This window comes from Oncorhynchus masou, chromosome 14 (genome assembly GCF_036934945.1).
Source record: "Oncorhynchus masou masou isolate Uvic2021 chromosome 14, UVic_Omas_1.1, whole genome shotgun sequence".
NCBI lineage: Eukaryota > Metazoa > Chordata > Actinopteri > Salmoniformes > Salmonidae > Oncorhynchus > Oncorhynchus masou.
The window spans coordinates 1,462,004-1,480,166 of NC_088225.1; the positions used below are offsets into that span (position 1 = coordinate 1,462,004).

An 18,163-nucleotide genomic window follows, 5' to 3' on the forward strand; every position below is an offset into this window, starting at 1 on the left:
TCAGTTGTGCACCGGGGCCTCCCACTCCCCTTTCTATTCTGGTTAGAGACAGTTTGCGCTGTTGTGTGAAGGGAGGAGTACACAGCGTTGTATGAGATCTTCAGTTTCTTGGCAATTTCTCGCATGGAATAGCCTTAAATTCTCAGAACAAGAATAGACTAACGAGTTTCAGAAAAAAGTCCTTTGTTTCTGGCCATTTTGAGCCTGTAATCGAACCCACAGATGCTGATGCTCCAGATACTCAACTAGTCTAAAGAATGCCAGTTTTATTTCTTCTTTAACCAGACAACAGTTTTCAGCTGTGCTAACATAATTGCAAAGGATTTTCTAGTGATCAATTTGCCTTTTAAAATGATAAACTTGGATTAGCTAACACAACTTGCCATTAGAACACAGGAGTGATGGTTGCTGATAATGGGCCTCTGTACACCTATGTAGATATTCCATTAAAAATGAATACTTTTCTTTAACCAGGCAAGTCAGTTAAGAACAAATTCTTATTTACAATGATGGCCAAAGAACAGCAGGTTAACTGCCTTGTTCAGGGGAATAACAACAGAGCTTTACTTTGTCAGCTCAGGGATTCAATCAAGCAACCTTTAGGTTAGTGGTCCAACGCTCTAACCACTAGGATACCTGGCGCCCCAATCAGCCATTTCCAGCTAGAAAAATCTGCCGTTTCCAGCTACAACAATAATTTACAACATTAACACTGTCTACACTGTACTTCTGATCAAGCTGATGTTCATTTAATGGACAAAAAATGTGCTTTTCTTTCAAAAGCAAGTGACCCCAAACTTTTGAAATGTAGTGTACATTACTGCATAGTAACTGTAAACCTAGTTTGCACTTTGCACATTTCAAGTATTTGTAAACAAACTTTCAATCAACATCATTCGTGTTAGTTTAGGCATTTATAGATTGAGGGGTAGTCTAAACAAACCAATGAGTTTCTACTGTTTAGCACAACTTCATATAAGAGGGATGGAAATGTCAAATGCAATGGGTAAACATGGTACAACTTTCCAAAATGTACAATGTTCAAACATGAGAAAAGTTAGGGGTTGTTAAAATTGAAAACAACTGGACATGCCCTGAGGCTGTAGCTCCGTTGATGACTGGTGCCATAGTAATGACCTCTGTGACCATGTGTGTGTGGTCGACCATACTGTCGCCAGGGCCTGTAAGGCAGGTTACGGTGGTCATGTCCTGTTCTTTATTTACCATTCTCGCTCAGTTAGACAGCTGTGACACTACGCTCTTTAACCTCTGTCCATCCACAATCACGGACAATAATCCACTGGTTGTAATGCTGTCTTTTTTTCTCTTGTCTTTCTCTCCCTTTCATTCCTTTCGTGATCCCCTTCTCTGTGTCTGTCTCTATCTCCCTCCCTCCTTTCTCTGTCGCTCAGGCCTGTTCTGTAACATGTCCATCGATCCCATCGGTACCTGCTGGCCAAAGAGCACCGCAGGGGAGTGGGTGTTACGGCCATGTCCAGAGATGTTCTATGGCGTCAAATACAACACCACCAGTGAGTAGAGCCCCATTGACAATGCTTATTTGTGTGTCTGTCAATATCCAAGGTTGTACATTACCAGTCAAAAGTTTGGACACACCTACTCATTCAAGGGTTTTTCTTTATTTTTACTATTTTTAACATTGTACAATAATAGTGAAGTCATCAAAATTATGAAAGAACACATATGGAATCAGGTAGTAACCAAAACAGTTAAACAAATCAAAATATATTTTAGATTCTTTAAAGTAGCCACCCTTTGCCTTGATGACAACTTTGCACACTCTTGGCATTCTCTCAACCAGTTTCACATGGAATGCTTTTCCACCAGTCTTGAAGGAGTTCCCACATATACTGAGCACTTTTTGGCTGCTTTTCTTTCACTCTGTGGTCCTACTCATCCCAAACCATCTCAATTCTGTTGAGGTTGGGTGATTGTGGAGGCCAGGTCATCTGATGCAGCACACTCCTTCTTGGTCAAATAGCCCTTACACTACCTGGAGGTGTGTGTTGGGTCATTGTTCTGTTGAAAAACAAATGATAGTCCCACTAAGCGCAAATCAGATGGGTTGGCGGATCGCTGCAGAAGGCTGTGGCTTAAATTCGAAAATAAATCACAGACAGTGTTACAAGACAGTGTTACCAGCAAAGCACCCCCACACCTCCTCCTCCATGCCTCACGGTGGGAACCACACATGCGGAGGGCATCCGTTCACCTACTCTGCGTCTCACAAAGTCATGCCTGTTGGAGCCAAAAAAAATGTCAAATTTGGAGGACAGACTTCCACCAATCTAAATGTCCATTGCTCGTGTTTCTTGGCCCAAGCAAGTCTCTTCTTATTGGTGTCCTTTAGTAGTAGTTTCTTTGCAGCAATTCGACCATGAAGGCCTGGTTCACGCAGTCTCCTCTGAACAGTTGATGTTGAGATGTATCTGTTACTAAGACTTTGTGAAGCATTTATTTTGGCTGCAGTTAACTCTAATGAACATATCCTCTGCAGCAGAGGTAACTCTGGGTCTTTCTTTCCTGTGGCGGTCCCCATGAAAGACAGTTTCATCATAGTGCTTGATGGTTTTTGCGACTGCCATCTTCCGGATTGACTGACCTTCATTGTGATGTGGTAAGGTTGGACCCAGGTGCAGAGAAGAGACCAGACGAGAAATCAGTGGTTAAGGATAAACATACATTATTTACTGAGAAACAGCCGCAGGATTACAGTACACTGGATAAAACCACAAACACTAAGTCTTGAAAAGGCGATGAAATGGGCTCCCTTTGAGAAACGATCGACGACCACCAGGATAGTGGTGCAGTGCCGTTGTATTTTATTTGTCCTTTTTTTGTATCATATTTCTCAACAAAGGTATATTTTTTTGTTTTGCATTCGTCAGGAGGGAATTGGTAGTGTTTAAAAAAACTTTGGAAAACCAGTTTGTGATGTAGTCATGGGCACGACAAACAGAAGGGGGTAGATTATGTATGCCTATGCTCCACCTTTTAGCAAAATATATATCCGCCTCTGGTTGTGCTTCTTTCAGTAGGTAGGGGATAAGAGGAGGACTGACTGGAAAAAAACAGCCAGAGTTCTGAATATCCTTTAGTCCTCCTTTCAGGCCACACCTTCACAGATTGTTATCTGAATATTGTCAAGGCATCAAAGCGGTACAGAAACAAATGCAATAGAAAGATGAGCCATGAATATTAATGCCTATATTCAATTCAATATGATTCGGGCTGTTGGCCATGGGATATTTTATGACGGATCCTGTAAAGGTTTGAGCTCTCATGTTCAGTTGGTTACTAAAGCGGACTGTTCACCAATTTCCCCTGTCGTCATCCGTTTTCGGGGAGAAACACACTTAAGAAGTAAACGGAAACTGCAGTAACAGATACCTCTCTCTCTCTCTGAAAAATTTTGTGGGAGCCCTCCCAAAAAGCTAGTGATCTTGAAGCTTCAATTTCAGGGCTCAGAGAACCAGTTGACTTCCACACACAACCCCACACAGCACAGGATGAAACCAATTAAGACCAACGTGTTACTTTCTGTGAGAGCTATGATGGTCTCTCTCTCTCTCTCCCTCTCTCTCCCTCTCTCACTCTCCCTCTCACCAACACCAAAATCTGTTTTATTCATTTACAAAGTAAGATTTAGTAAACTCTTGAGACATCAATGTGGATAGTTTAAGTAGCTGATGCTAGTTTGAAAGAGGACTGTCAATGATTTTTTTTCACCTAGCTCCCATTCCAACAATAATCAACTATCACTATCAGAAACAAGCTTATCCTCCTTTTCTCAGAGGGTCAATGTGTGCTACTCTGAAAATGATCAATAGAGTGAAATTAATACTAGTGTTGTGTAGATGCACCCATTAAATAAATGAAAGTCTTCTGTTTCTGTAGATACAAAATGTTGATGATGTTTTAATTGCTGGAGTAAGTGCTTAAGCATGTGTGTGTGATATTCCCTCTAGCAATTAGTCACTAACCATTAAAGACGAGTGACGATGGCAAAGTGGACGCCACACAAAACTAGCCCGCAGTACCACTATAGGACCAATTACTCTTGCTCTGTCCTCTTTGGCCCTAGGAAATTGACGAAAAAGCCATGTTAACTATTTAATACATCACTCTAGAAGGCTACATTACAATATGAGAAACACACCACTCTAGAAGGCTACATTACAATATGAGAAACACACCACTCTAGAAGGCTAAATTACAATATGAGAAACACACCACTCTAGAAGGTTACATTACAATATGAGAAACACACCACTCTAGAAGGCTACATTACAATATGAGAAACACACCACTCTAGAAGGCTACATTACAATATGAGAAACACACCACTCTAGAAGGCTGCATTACAATATGAGAAACACACCACTCTAGAAGGTTGCATTACAATATGAGAAACACACCACTCTAGAAGGCTACATTACAATATGAGAAACACAACACTCTAGAAGGTTACATTACAATATGAGAAACACACCACTCTTGAAGGTTACATTACAATATGAGAAACACACCACTCTTGAAGGTTACATTACGATATGAGAAACACACCACTCTAGAAGGTTACATTACAATATGAGAAACACACCACTCTAGAAGGTTACATTACAATATGAGAAACACACCACTCTAGAAGGCTGCATTACAATATGAGAAACACACCACTCTAGAAGGCTACATTACAATATGAGAAACACACCACTCTAGAAGGCTACATTACAATATGAGAAACACACCACTCTAGAAGGCTGCATTACAATATGAGAAACACACCACTCTAGAAGGTTACATTACAATATGAGAAACACACCACTCTAGAAGGCTACATTACAATATGAGAAACACACCACTCTAGAAGGCTGCATTACAATATGAGAAACAGCAAAGTGGTAATCCATCTGTCACAACCTGACCTAAGACATGTGATTTATTGCATGATCTGAGGTATCCTATATATCCTATTCAGTGATTTCATTTCTCTAGTCCTTCACTTTCATTGTAGAAAAGATAACTCCCAAACACATTAATGTTACATCTGCATGTTTACTGTGTTGACATTTAGGACAGAGAACTTTTTCCCTCTGTCGTCCCACCCAATCGAAAGGGATTTTAATTGAATAACTAATTGTCAGTGTTTTCATAAAACAAACGTAGACGTACTTGATGTTATAGAAGAGCTGGCTGACACCATCACGGAAATGATGTGCGCACACCGATGGGGCTGAAGGGCGTGTGATGTTTGGATTTCTGAAAGGTCAGACAGCTAGCAACTATGACATGAAGCTGCCATGTGGGGTATTGTAGATGGCTGGCTTCCGATAGATTTATCTTGTTCTTGATGTCATGTCTTGTCTAGCCAACGACTGTGACAAAGTACTTAAGAGACAATAAGTGCTCATCGTTCAAACGTATTGATGTTTTCAATAAACAATTGGATGCAAAATATAGTTTCGGCCTACACGTTTTCAACAATCTCAGCCAACACAGTCTGTTTTGCCCATAGTTGTGCAGCCGTCGGTTTTATTGCAAAACAACCAACCTGTCTATAGCACTGACATATTTTTTGGCCTCTGAAGGTATTGGGAATTTTACATCAATTGAGCAGATAATTGTAATGGCTACAACATACTGAAGCTTATTTTAATGATGATAAAGCTTCACAAAAAAATACAGTTTTATATCTTTATGTTTGAAGCCTGAAATGTGGCAAAAGTTCGCAAAGTTCAAGGGGGCCGAATACTTTCGCAAGGCACTGTATATAGTTGAAGTTGGAAGTTTACATTCACCTTAGCCAAATACATTTAAACTCAGTTTTTCACAATTCCTGACATTTAATCCTATTCAAAATTGCCTGTCTTAGGTCAGTTAGGATCACCACTTTATTTGAAGAATGTTAGTAGAGAGAATGATTTATTTCAGCTTTTTCTTTTTCATCACATTCCCAGTGGGTCAGAGGTTTACATACACTCAATTAGTATTTGGTAGCATTGCCTTTAAATTGTTTAACTTGGGTCAAGAGTTTCGATTAGCCTTCCACAAGCTTCCCACAATAAGTTGTGTGAATTCTGGCCCATTTCTCCTGACAGCTGGTGTAACTGAGTCAGGTTTGTAGGCCTCCTTGCTCGCCCACGCTTTCTCAGTTTTGCCCACACATTTTCTATAGGATTGCGGTCAGGGCTTTGTGACGGCCAATCCAATACCTTGATTTGTTGTCATTGCCACAAATTTGGAAGTATGCCTGGGGTCATTGTCCATTTGGAAGACCCATTTGCAACCAAGCTTCAACTTCCTCACTGATGTCCTGAGATGTTGCTTCAATATATCCACATAGTTTTCATCCCTCATGATGCCATCTATTTTGTGAAGTGAACCAGTCCCTTCTGCAGCAAAGCACCACCACAACATGATGCTGCCACCCTAGTGCTTCACAGTTGGGATGGTGCCCTTCGGCTTGCAAGCCTCCCCTTTTTTCCTTTTTCCAAACATAATGATTGTCATTATGGCCAAACAGTTCTATTTTTGTTTCATCAGACCAGAGGACATTTCTCCAAAAAGTACGATCTTTGTCCCCATGTGCAGTTGCAAACCGTAGTCTGGCTTTTTTATGGCAGTTTTGGAGCAGTGGCTTCTTCCTTGCTAAACAGCCTTTCAGGTTATGTTGATATAGGACTCCTTTTACTGTGGATATAGATACGTTTGTACCTGTTTCCTCCAGCATCTTCACAAGGTCCTTTGCTGTTGTTCTGCGATTGATTTGCACTTCTGTCTAGGAGACAGAACGCGTCTCCTTCCTGAGCGGTATGACGGCTGCGTGGTCCCATGGTGTTTATACTTGCTTACTATTGTTTGTACAGATGAACGTGGTACCTTCAGGTGTTTGGAAATTGATCCCAAGGGTGAACCAGACTTGTGGAGGTCTACAAATGTTTCTCCAAACGATTTGTGATATAATTTCCCAGTGCATTATCATAACGATGAACTATCTCCCGAGGGAATCATCGTTGGCCAGAAGCCAGCGCAAACACCATCAAGCTCCTCCAGTGGTATAGTCAGATGATCAGAGCAGAATTGATTACAATTGATTTGATGGAAAGGACTTTGATCTCTAAAAATGGAGCAATTATCCCAGTCTGTTCCTCATCCAGAAGTTCTCCGTGGAAATTACTCCCCCCACCTGACACAGATTTGAATTTATGAAATTTCCTGACAAGAATAGAACGATGATGAACTGCTGGGAGCTGCTTCTCTGTAAACCACACTTTAGCTGATATATTAGATTAGTAAAGGTAGATATCTGGACACATGCAATGGTCTGGTCCGGTTTTGTAATATTATCTACACACTGTCAGAAATCTGTTAAAAGGAGAGCAAAAACTGTGTTTCCAACGGCGCGGTTTAATAATAGAAACCCACCGGAAAACAGAACAATCAATACAAAACCCGACGCACACCAGACATAACAAGCACTTACAACAAACAATCCCGGACAAGGACATGGGGGGGAACAGAGGGTTAAATACACAACATGTAATTGATTGAATTGAAACCAGGTGTGTGGGAAGACAAGACAAAACAAATGGAAAATGAAAGGTGGATCGGCGATGGCTAGAAGGCGGAGAGGGAACAACTTCGGAGGAAGTCTTGACACCATGGCAGTTCTGGAAGCACACCAGTAATCTCAATCTTTGTTGCAGAAACGTAAGAAGATCAACCTCCAGTTACACAAAAATGTAACCACACACTCAATATTTATTGATGCTCATCAATGCTCATGAACACTGTAATTACAAGTTGATAAATGCCTTGATTGCCCATCAGTGTCATCGTAAATCAAATTGCTTAAACTAAATGATGATTCATGTTTAGTTACTTAGCATCATTCTCCTGCCAATTTACATCACCATATTCTATTAACTAATCGATCCATGGGTCTGCCTTCAGCCCAGCACTTTGTCAGGAGCGTGTGTGTGTGTGTGTGTGTGTGTGTGTGTGTGTGTGTGTGTGTGTGTGTGTGTGTGTGTGTGTGTGTGTGTGTGTGTGTGTGTGCATGTGAATGATCACAGAGCTCTTTCATGGTTTGACAGGACCAATTAAGGAAGCCCTTGGCTTTTACATGTCTAATCAATACAACTACCAAGTATAGGTAGCATTAGAGGCAGAAAAGAGTGGAAAGAGAGGGAGAAAATGGAAATGAGGGGAAATGGTGACAGGAACAATTACAACAGGCATTGAGTTGTGTATGTGTGATCTAAATCACCTCAACCTCCAAGCAGGGAGGACTAGGAGGAAAAGGACAATAATAGTCCAGAAAGGATTCAAGTCAAGACTCCAGTAGAGTGATGGATATAAATTGGAAAGAAAGAGGTGGAAAGATGTCATCTCTTGGACTCTCTCTCATCCCCCCAGTCTCACAGGTCTCTTCTATAACATGTCCATCAACACATGTCCATTTGGCCTCCAGCGATGCCTATAGTCTGTCTGTCTCTGTCTCTCTCCTCTCTCACACACACCCTCTCTCTCTGTATTTCCCCCTTGTTATATCGACACAGTCAGTAGAGTCAGTTCACCAACCTTGTACACCACCACCGCCACCCCTCAACGACTCAGCCCAACTCTCCAGTCACTGCTCTGTTGCATTCGACCTCTACATCCTGTCCAGAAACACTGTCTGCCCCCAATCTGCTCAGGCTTTACAGAAGCTGTTTTGGGCCTTTCCTTAGTCCCTCTGGTCCAAGCTAGAGAGATCGACTAGCACAGTACTAGTCACATTACCGTCGGTGTCCAATGGAGCTTACACCTGCTAGGAGACAAACAGTTGGGAGGGAAGAGCTGAGACAACTGATGGCCAAAGTCCTTGACTTACCCTCCAATTGCTTCTCTCTTGGCTCAGTGTACTTGTCATTATGGATAACCCAAGCGTGGATGATAGAAGGGTACAGGCCAGCCTGAAGCTGAAGAACTTTTGCAGAACGTTTTGCTGAAAGTTTCCTTCACACATATGCTGTATCATCATTTCAGAGCTGTGATTGTCTTCCCAGATAGGTTACATTGGTATTATCGTTTCACACCGCTTTAGATGTTTCATCCCTTATATTAGTGTTTCACACCCCTAGATCGAGTCTGGAATTATACCGTTCAATTGGGTCCCCACTCCTGATCCTTCTTCACATATATATCTCCTTTGTAGCTGGTTGTACTGATTGTAGGTGTTCAGTTCAGATAACTTTTTAACTGGGCTTCCCACTTTCTTCTTAGAGTTCCTAGAGCTCCTCAGACAGTGAAGATTGAACCCCATTCGTATTCACCAGATATATTCTCCCCTGTAATGAAGATTGTTCCTCAACGAATGGTAAACAGCATTCACTATTCTGCGTTGCCATGCTTACTACATAGCCTGGCAGCTCGTCGATTAAGCCCACTTAAGACGTGCCGGAACACAACATACCCATCCCGTTTGAGGGGGCGAGAGAGAATGTTAAGCTTCTGGCGGGGGCTTACATGGGATTCAGCTAGATTTCGATTAATTATAGCTTAGAAGGTCGGCTGCGTTAATAGAGTGAGTCATCCAATACCAACGAGGGTCGCCGTGGCGGTCGGGAGGGCGGAAAGAGGGAATGAGATCACACTGAATAAGAATTGAAACTGTAGCTAAGCACAGGCACTCCGACGTCATTAAATGGCAATGTGTCAGCTGCACGTGTTGATAATTGGAGTTTAAGCATGGATGATCTTTGGAATTACTGTGTATTGAAAATGAGTGCCGGAGCATCTCAAGGTGATTTCCCTGGCAAGAGTTGAAGTTTGGATTTTGCGCTGGCCTTTACACTGTTTAAATTATAGTCAGGAGGGGGTACATGGGAGCCTCTTCTTCAGGGTAGATATTGACTCTGTCGGGAAAATGCAGAATGCAGATGCAGACTTTAAATCCTTCCCTCTCTTTCCTTTCCAATTTAAGTCTAGGTCTCAGCTGGAGCTCTACTTTAACTAATGGAATTCCATTCTCCATTTTTATATTTATTCAGTCGGTTGGCAGGAGAGGTGGCGACAGATGAGGGAGGATGTGAAGATTAGAAATTCCAGACTTGGAATTTACTGAACCTTCTAGACTCCATCTTGAGGAAGGAAGTTCTGGACCTGGGATCCCTGTCTCTGGAGAAAACGTCTACTCCTGAAATTGGAGTGTTCCCACTCCACCAAAACTCAGCATTCTATTGGGAGCTTTATTTGTGATATTAGTTGTTTACGATCGATACAGGGACTGATGGGTGTAAATGATTAGCCGTTCCTTGTCACATTGGCGTGATACTGGACATCATAGCGACCTCATTTTCAAACAAAGCTAAAAGAAAGAGAAACTATTCAGAAGGCTTAGAAAAAGGTCACCATGACTGATTTTCAAAGTCAAAAAGATGAAAACGGTATTGTTTTTGTGGATCTTTTCATCCATGACAAACATGTAATGCTCTTTCCTCAATCTTTCCAAGAAAGCTTATTCCCAGGAACAGCAGTATGACATTCTTAAACCTTCAGAGAAAGTGTACTATAGCTCAAAGTTCAGGGTAGAGTGAGGAAGAGGACCTTGCTCGGTGCAGGGCCAGCTACTCTCAGCTGCAGTGGGAATGATTGAATCCCACTGATAATACCTACTCAGCCTTAAAGATATTGACTTGAGGCCTTCCCCAATTCCCCCTACAACAGAACCCCACAATAGGGGCGATTCAGGTGGAAGAATGATATCATTCACGTGGAGGTCCAGAGCAGTTGAACAGAAATGTATTGTCAGCGGTTTGTTTCAGAAGACAATCCATCCTTTGCTTTCTGCAGGGTATGTGTGTGTGTGTGCGTGTGTGTGTGTGTGTGTGTGTGTGTGTGTGTGTGTGTGTGTGTGTGTGTGTGTGTGTGTGTGTGTGTGTGTGTGTGTGTGTGTGTGTGTGTGTGTGTGTGTGTGTGTGTGTGTGTACTGTCTCATTCTCTTTCATGTATGTACTGTATGCCATATGTTCAGTACAACCCAACCTCCAACCCAGTTCAAAGATCGAACCGTGTGTATGCTTAATTACATCATGTATACTGTCAACCATCTATTGTGGTGCTCTTGGCAGACAGTCATGGTATAATGGTAGCCACAAAGAACTAATATGTAGGACAGATGTGCAGGTTAGTCCCTACGGTGTTCAGTGATACAGACTATGAAAGTTAAAATGCTGATGTCAATGATCAATAAATGCGTGAGAGAATGTGTTAACTTTAGAATGGTTCATCTAAGTCTATCAAAAAAAATTTTTTTATTCCATTACTTCGCGTTTGTACAGATCTCCATCTGCATCTCCAGCATAGCAGGAAGCATACAACATTTTATGGCCTTAGGTCGTGCTTACGTTTGATATGTTTTGTGTTTTGTCTGTAGGATTCTTGTGATGTAACATAATGTAACATATTGAGAGCATGTCATGCCACCTACTCTGTGTCAATCAACTTAAGAACAACCAATTAGACCTGTCATGGGGTAACAACATGATGCTTCCTTTCTTGCACTTTGTCAGGTAATATTACGATGGTTCATTAGGTGTTAGTAGAGTGTAGCTGACAGTCTTTATTTTAGGTTAGCTTAAGATCTGAATGCTTTTGATGTGTTTTTCGGCTGTCTCCAACACTCTGTCGCTTACTCCGTCGCAACCTTGTGAACACAGCAGAGAGTCTTTTAGAAGTCTGTGCCTTTGCTTCTCTGTTTGTCTCTTGCTTACTTCTGGAGTCACGCTACCTCCACCGTGTGCATGTAGCATGTACACCTCAAATAAAGACACCTCTCAGCCGTGGGTGTTGTCTTTTTTGTTGCTTCACCTGGAGACTTTGTTGTATTTTTTTTATTATTTAGAGAATAAAAAGGTGGCAGCACTGTCAAGAGTTCCAGTACTTATTTGGAAATGGGTCTGGCGTGCAACATTGTCAAAGATTGGATCATGTGTATCTGTGTCTATCAGCACTCTAAGTTGCATAAATTACAGCCGCCCTGTGTGGTTTTTGCAGAATCTGAGTTTAAGGCTGCGATTTATTTAATCTGCTTGTACGAAAGGAGAAATGGTGCATGTTTGCTTACTTTATAACATGGTTTTCAATCCTTTATTTCCGCAGACAATGTGTATAGAGAATGCCTTTCCAATGGGTCTTGGGCCATGAAAGGCAACTACACCCAGTGTCAAGAGATTCTCAATGAGGTATGTACTGTATGTAGCATGGTTATTGGTGTATGGAATGTTAACTGTTTAACTCTGAGAATACTGAGAATTTCTCTACAATGGATAGTAAAAGATATTCTTCCATTCTTCTTCTTAGGATACAAGCACTGCTGAAAATGTATTTACTATCTATTTGCAGGGAAATTCTCAGTATCCCTCAAACCGAAACACACACATGATGGGCTGGATAGGGTCAGACACAGAGCAGCCCCCCTAAAGCATTGTGGGAGTTGTTTTTTAACCAACTTTTCATTTTTACAACCACATCTCATTTTGTTTATGTTAATGGCACCTTTTCTGTGATTTCACTTGTTTTTGAGAAACTTACCTCAAACAGCAAATCACTTCCTCACCCTTGTTGTGTGGTCTGGCGTCCCGGAAAATACATGAGCAAAGGCTCCAAAAACAGCTCTCAATATTGTGACGCAGGTCATTAAGATGTTGGACACACAAAATTGTTTAATTCCAAACTTTATTGACAACGTTATATTCCCTTTTACTGCGACTCGAGCGATTCCTCTCCATCCATTCTACAAGTACCAGCCAAAATAAAGGAAACACTTGAGTAAATGAGGGGTAAAAAAGTATATTGAAAGCAGGTGCTACATCTGCATCACTATACTGAAAGATGTTACTTTTCTAACGTATGTCGGTGTTTTGGGAGAGTTTGTTCATGTTTTTTTCAGGGGCCCCATACTACACAACGAGGATAAGGAATTGATTTGTTGTTTGGGGTAAGTTTCTCATAAACAAGTGAAAACACAAAAAATGGTGTCTGGACCCCTTCTATAACATGTAATTTTCATAAAAATATAGATTTGATTGAAAAAATAAGGCTTCTCCTGTAAGTACCTTGCTCAAGGGCACAACGGCAGAAGCACCTGCGATACTGACCCAAGCAACCCTCCGGTACCAGCTCACATCACACCAGATTTTTTTTCTGGTTACTGGCCCTCTTCTCTAATCTTGAGGCTACAGCTGCCAATAGAAACATTCTGTGGTACAACAGAAATCAAACCAGCACCACCATGTGCTCTTCTAGCACACATTCTCTAACAAAATTCCAGGACTGTTGATGTGTCCTATAGAGTGGGTGTTCCAAGCTTCATCTCTCCAATTTGCTTTTCGTTGTCAATGAGCATCCTGTTGATGCTGGATGACTAAGCCGTCACAAGTGAATCCTTTAGGGCATACAGAGGTAACTGTATCCAAGATGGCGTAGCAGTGAAGACGTGTTTGTTTGTCCTCTCGTGTACTTTTGTATTTTTGTATATATATTTCAATTTATTTTCAATCTCCTTTCAATTTTTTATTTGATTATACCTTCTGGTAACCTGCCTCACCCAATGTGATACGGAATCGCTGTAATTTTCAATTTTAGATCACATTCAAGACCCTCCAGAAGCTAACCAGCTAATTAGCTACAAGCTATTTAGTCATTGTTAGCCACTGCGAGCGCCTTTTACCTTCTGCACAGATACCGGCCCTGTCTTTAGCCTGGATAATACTCGCTAGTCTACCTGTATCGTACTGTCTCTCCACAACAGCGCCGGATTCCTGCCGTAATCTCTGGACCACTACTTCTGATCTTCGCAGCTAGTTAGCTCACAGCTAGCTTGCACTCACCGTGGCACCCAGTACCGTAGCTATCCCTGAGGCCCGCCACCCGGTCTTCTCAGCTGTTCACCCGAACCCCACTCATACACGGCTAGAGCCCAATACTCCACCAGATCCTTGCTGTAAACTCTGGACCTTGGCACCGGATCACCGCTGCTACCAATTGGCTATAGTGGCTAACGCCACTGCCACGAAGCTAGCACCAGTTAGCCATGAGCCAGGCACATCTCCCGGCTAGCAAAATTCTACAATACCTCTTTCCCCATCTGGCTTGGATTCTCTGTCGACACGGCACCCCGCCGCACCACCACGACAAGTCTGCCGACGAATACTCCATCCGCTGTGCCTTCAACCGGCCTCCGTCGGAGCAGACGCTCTTACTAGCCCCGGGCTACTAACTTTAAACGCCATGTTGCTAGCGTAGTGGCGGCTTCCCTGTTCCATCTACTGCTGCCCCCTGGAAACTATGATCACTTGGCTACATAGCTGATGCCTGCTGGACTGTACATTAATCACGGTACTCCATTCTGTCTATTTATTTTTTATCTGTCGGCCCCAGCCGTGAACTCAGGCTCTGTGTGTAGTTAATCCGACCCTCTCTGCCTAGTCATCGCCATTTTACCTGCTGTTGTGTTAGCTGATTAGTTGTTGTCTCACCTGTTGTTTTAGCTAGCTCTCCCAATCAACACCTGCGATTACTTTATGCCTCGCTGTATGTCTCTCTCAAATGTCAATATTCATTGTAAACTGTTGTTCAGGTTCATTGTTTTAGTTTACAATGGAGCCCCTAGTTCCACTCTTCATACCTCTGATACCTCTTTTGTCCCACCTCCCACACATGCGGTGACCTCACCAGCATGTCCTGAGATACAACCTCTCTTATAATCACCCAGTGCCTGGGCTTACCTCCGCAGTACCCGCACCCCACCATATCCCTGTCTGCGCATTATGCCCTGAATATACTCTACCACGCCCAGAAATCTGCTCCTTTTATTCATTGTCCCCAATGCTCTAGGCGATCAGTTTTGATAGCCTTTAGCCGCACCCTCATCCTATTCCTCCTCTGTTCCACGGGTGATGTGGAGGTAAACCCAGGCCCTGCATGTCCCCAGGCAATCTCATTTGTTGACTTCTGTGATCGAAAAAGCCTTGGTTTCATGCATGTCAACATCAGAAGCCTCCTCCCATAGTTTGTTTTACTCACTGCTTTAGCACACACTGCAATCCTGATGTCCTTGCCGTTTCTGAATCCTGGCTTTGGAAGGTTATTCAAAATTCTGAGATTTCCATACCAAACTATAACATTCTCCGTCAAGATAGAACTGCCAAAGGGGGAGGAGTTGCAATCTACTGCAGAGATAGCCTGCAAAGTAATGTCATACTTTCCAGGTCCATACCCAAACAGTTCAAACTTCTAATTTTAAAAATGAATCTCTCCAGAAATAAGTCTCTCACTGTTGCCGCCTGCTACCAACGCCCCTCAGCTCCCAGCTGTGCCCTGGACACCATTTGTGAATTGATCGTCCCCCACTAGGGTAGCCTAGTGGTTAGAGCGTTGGACTAGTAACCGAAAGGTTGCAAGTTCAAACCCCCGAGCTGACAAGGTGCAAATCTGTCGTTAAGCCCCTGAACAGGCAGTTAACCCACTGTTCCTTTGCCTTCATTGAAAATAAGAATTTGTTTTTAACTGACTTGCCTAAAGGTAAAAAAATATATAAAAAAATAAAATCCAGCTTCAGAGTTTGTTTTGTTAGGTGACCTAAACTGAGATATGCTTAACACCCCGGCAGTCCTACAATCTAAACGAGATGCCCTCAATCTCACACAAATCATCAAGGAACCCACCAGGTACAACCCTAAATCTGTAAACAAGGGCACCCTCATAGACGTTTTCCTGACCAACTGCGAGCAGGCCTTTCTAATTGACCTGGCATGGGTATCCTGGAAGGATATTGACCTCATCCCATCAGTTGAGGATGCCTGGTCATTCTTTAAAAGTAACTTCCTCACCATCTCAGATAAGCATGCTCCGTTCAAAAAATGCAGATCTAAGAACAGATATAGCCCTTGGTTCACTCCAGACCTGACTACCCTCGACCAGCACAAAAACATCCTGTGGCGGACTGCAATAGCATCGAATAGTCCCCGCGATGTGCAACTGTTCAGGGAAGTCAGGAACCAATACACGCAGTCAATCAGGTAAGCAAAGCCCAGCTTTGTCAAGCAGAAATTTGCATCCTGTAGCTCTAACTCCAAAAACTTCTGGGACACTGTAAAGTCCATGGAGAACAAGGGCACCTCCTCCCAGCTGCTCACTGCACTGAGGCTAGGTAACACGGTCACCACCGATAAATCCATGGTAATCGAAAACTTCCACAAGCATCTCCAACCTTGGCCAACAGCTCCCCGCAGCTACTTGCCCAAGCCTCCCCAGCTTCTCCTTTACCCAAATCCAGATAGCAGATGTTCTGAAAGAGCTGCAAAACCTGGACCCGTACAAATCAGCTGGGCTTGACAATCTGGACCCTCTTTTTCTGAAACTATCCACCGCCATTGTCGCAACCCTTATTACCAGCCTGTTCAACCTCTCTTTCATATCGTCTTAGATCTCCAAGGATTGGAAAGCTGCCGCGGTCATCCCCCTCTTCAAAGGGGGAGACACCCTGGACCCAAACTGTTACAGACCTATATCCATCCTGCCCTGCCTATCTAAGGTCTTCGAAAGCCAAGTCAACAAACAGATCACTGACCATCTCGAATCCCACCGTACCTTCTCCGCTGTGCAATCTGGTTTCCGAGCCGGTCACGGGTGCACCTCAGCCACGCACAAGGTACCAAACGATATCATAACCACCATGGATAAAAGACAGTACTGTGCAGCCGTCTTCATCGACCTTGCCAAGGCTTTCGACTGTCAATCACCATATTCTCATCGGCAGACTTAGTAGCCTCGGTTTTTCTAATGACTGCCTTGCCTGGTTCACCAACTACTTTGCAGACAGAGTTCAGTGTGTCAAATCAGAGAGGGCATGTTGTCCGGTCCTCTGGCAGTCTCTATGGCGGTGCCACAGGGTTCAATTCTCGGGCTTACTCTTTTCTCTGTATATGTCAATGTTGTTGCTCTTGCTGCGTGCGATTCCCTGATCCACCTCTACGCAGACGACACCATTCTGTATACTTCTGGCCCTTCCTTGGACACTGTGCAATCTAACCTCCAAACGTGCTTCAATGCCATACAACACTCCTTCCATGGCCTCCAACTCCTCTTAAACGCTAGTAAAACTAAATGCATGCTTTTCAACCGTTCGCTGCCTGCACCCGCATGCCCAACTAGCATCACCACCCTGCATTGTTCCAACCTAGAATATGTGGACATCTATAAGTACCTAGGTGTCTGGTTAGACTGTAAACTCTCCTTCGACTCATATCAAACATCTCCAATCTAAAATCACATCTCGAGTCGGCTTTCTATTTCGCAACAAAGCTTCCTTCACTCACGCCACCAAAATTTCCCTAGTAAAACTGACTATCCTACAGATCCTCGTCTTCGGCGATGTCATCTACAAAATAGCTTCCAATACTCTACTCAGCAAACTGGATGCAATTTATCACAGTGCCATCCGTTTTGTTACTAAAGCACCTTATACCACCCACCACTGCGACCTGTATGCTCTAGTTAGCTGGCCCTCGCTACATATTCGTCGCCAGACCCACTGGCTCCAGGTCATCTACAAGTCCATGCTCGGTAAAGCTCCGTCTTATCTCAGTTCACTGGTCACAATGGCAACACCCACCCGTAGCACGCGCTCCAGCAGGTGTACCTCTCTGATCATTCCTGAAGCCAACACCTAATTTGGCCGCCTTTCCTTCCAGTTCTCTGCTGCCTGTGACTTGAATGAATTGCAAAAATCATTGAAGTTTGAGACTTTTATCTCCCTCACCAAATTTAAACATCTGCTATCTGAGCAGCTAACCGATCGCTGCAGCTGTACATAGTCCATCGGTAAATAGCCCACCCAATTTACCTACCTCATCCCCATACTGTTTTTATTTATTTACTTTTCTGCTCTTTTGCACACCAGTATCTCTACCTGCACATGACCATCTGACCATGTATCATCTGCAAAATTGTAATTATCCGCCTACCTCATCATGCCTTTTGCACACAATGTATATAGACTATTTTTTCTTTCTACTGTGTTATTGACTTGTTTATTGTTTACTCCATGTGTAACTCTGTGTTGTTGTCTGTTCACACTGCTATGCTTTATCTT

The 18,163-nt window shown here is 43.0% G+C and overlaps 1 protein-coding gene across 1 annotated transcript in view; it reads left to right on the top strand.

Moving 5' to 3' along the window:
• Window positions 1–18,163, top strand: part of LOC135553939 (corticotropin-releasing factor receptor 1-like) — a 168,794-nt gene that overhangs the window by 89,206 nt on the left and 61,425 nt on the right. The window contains exons 4-5 of the mRNA XM_064985886.1: window positions 1,413–1,532; window positions 12,169–12,251. Coding sequence (XP_064841958.1) covers window positions 1,413–1,532; window positions 12,169–12,251 — 203 coding nt within the window. The remainder of the gene's footprint in view (window positions 1–1,412; window positions 1,533–12,168; window positions 12,252–18,163) is intronic.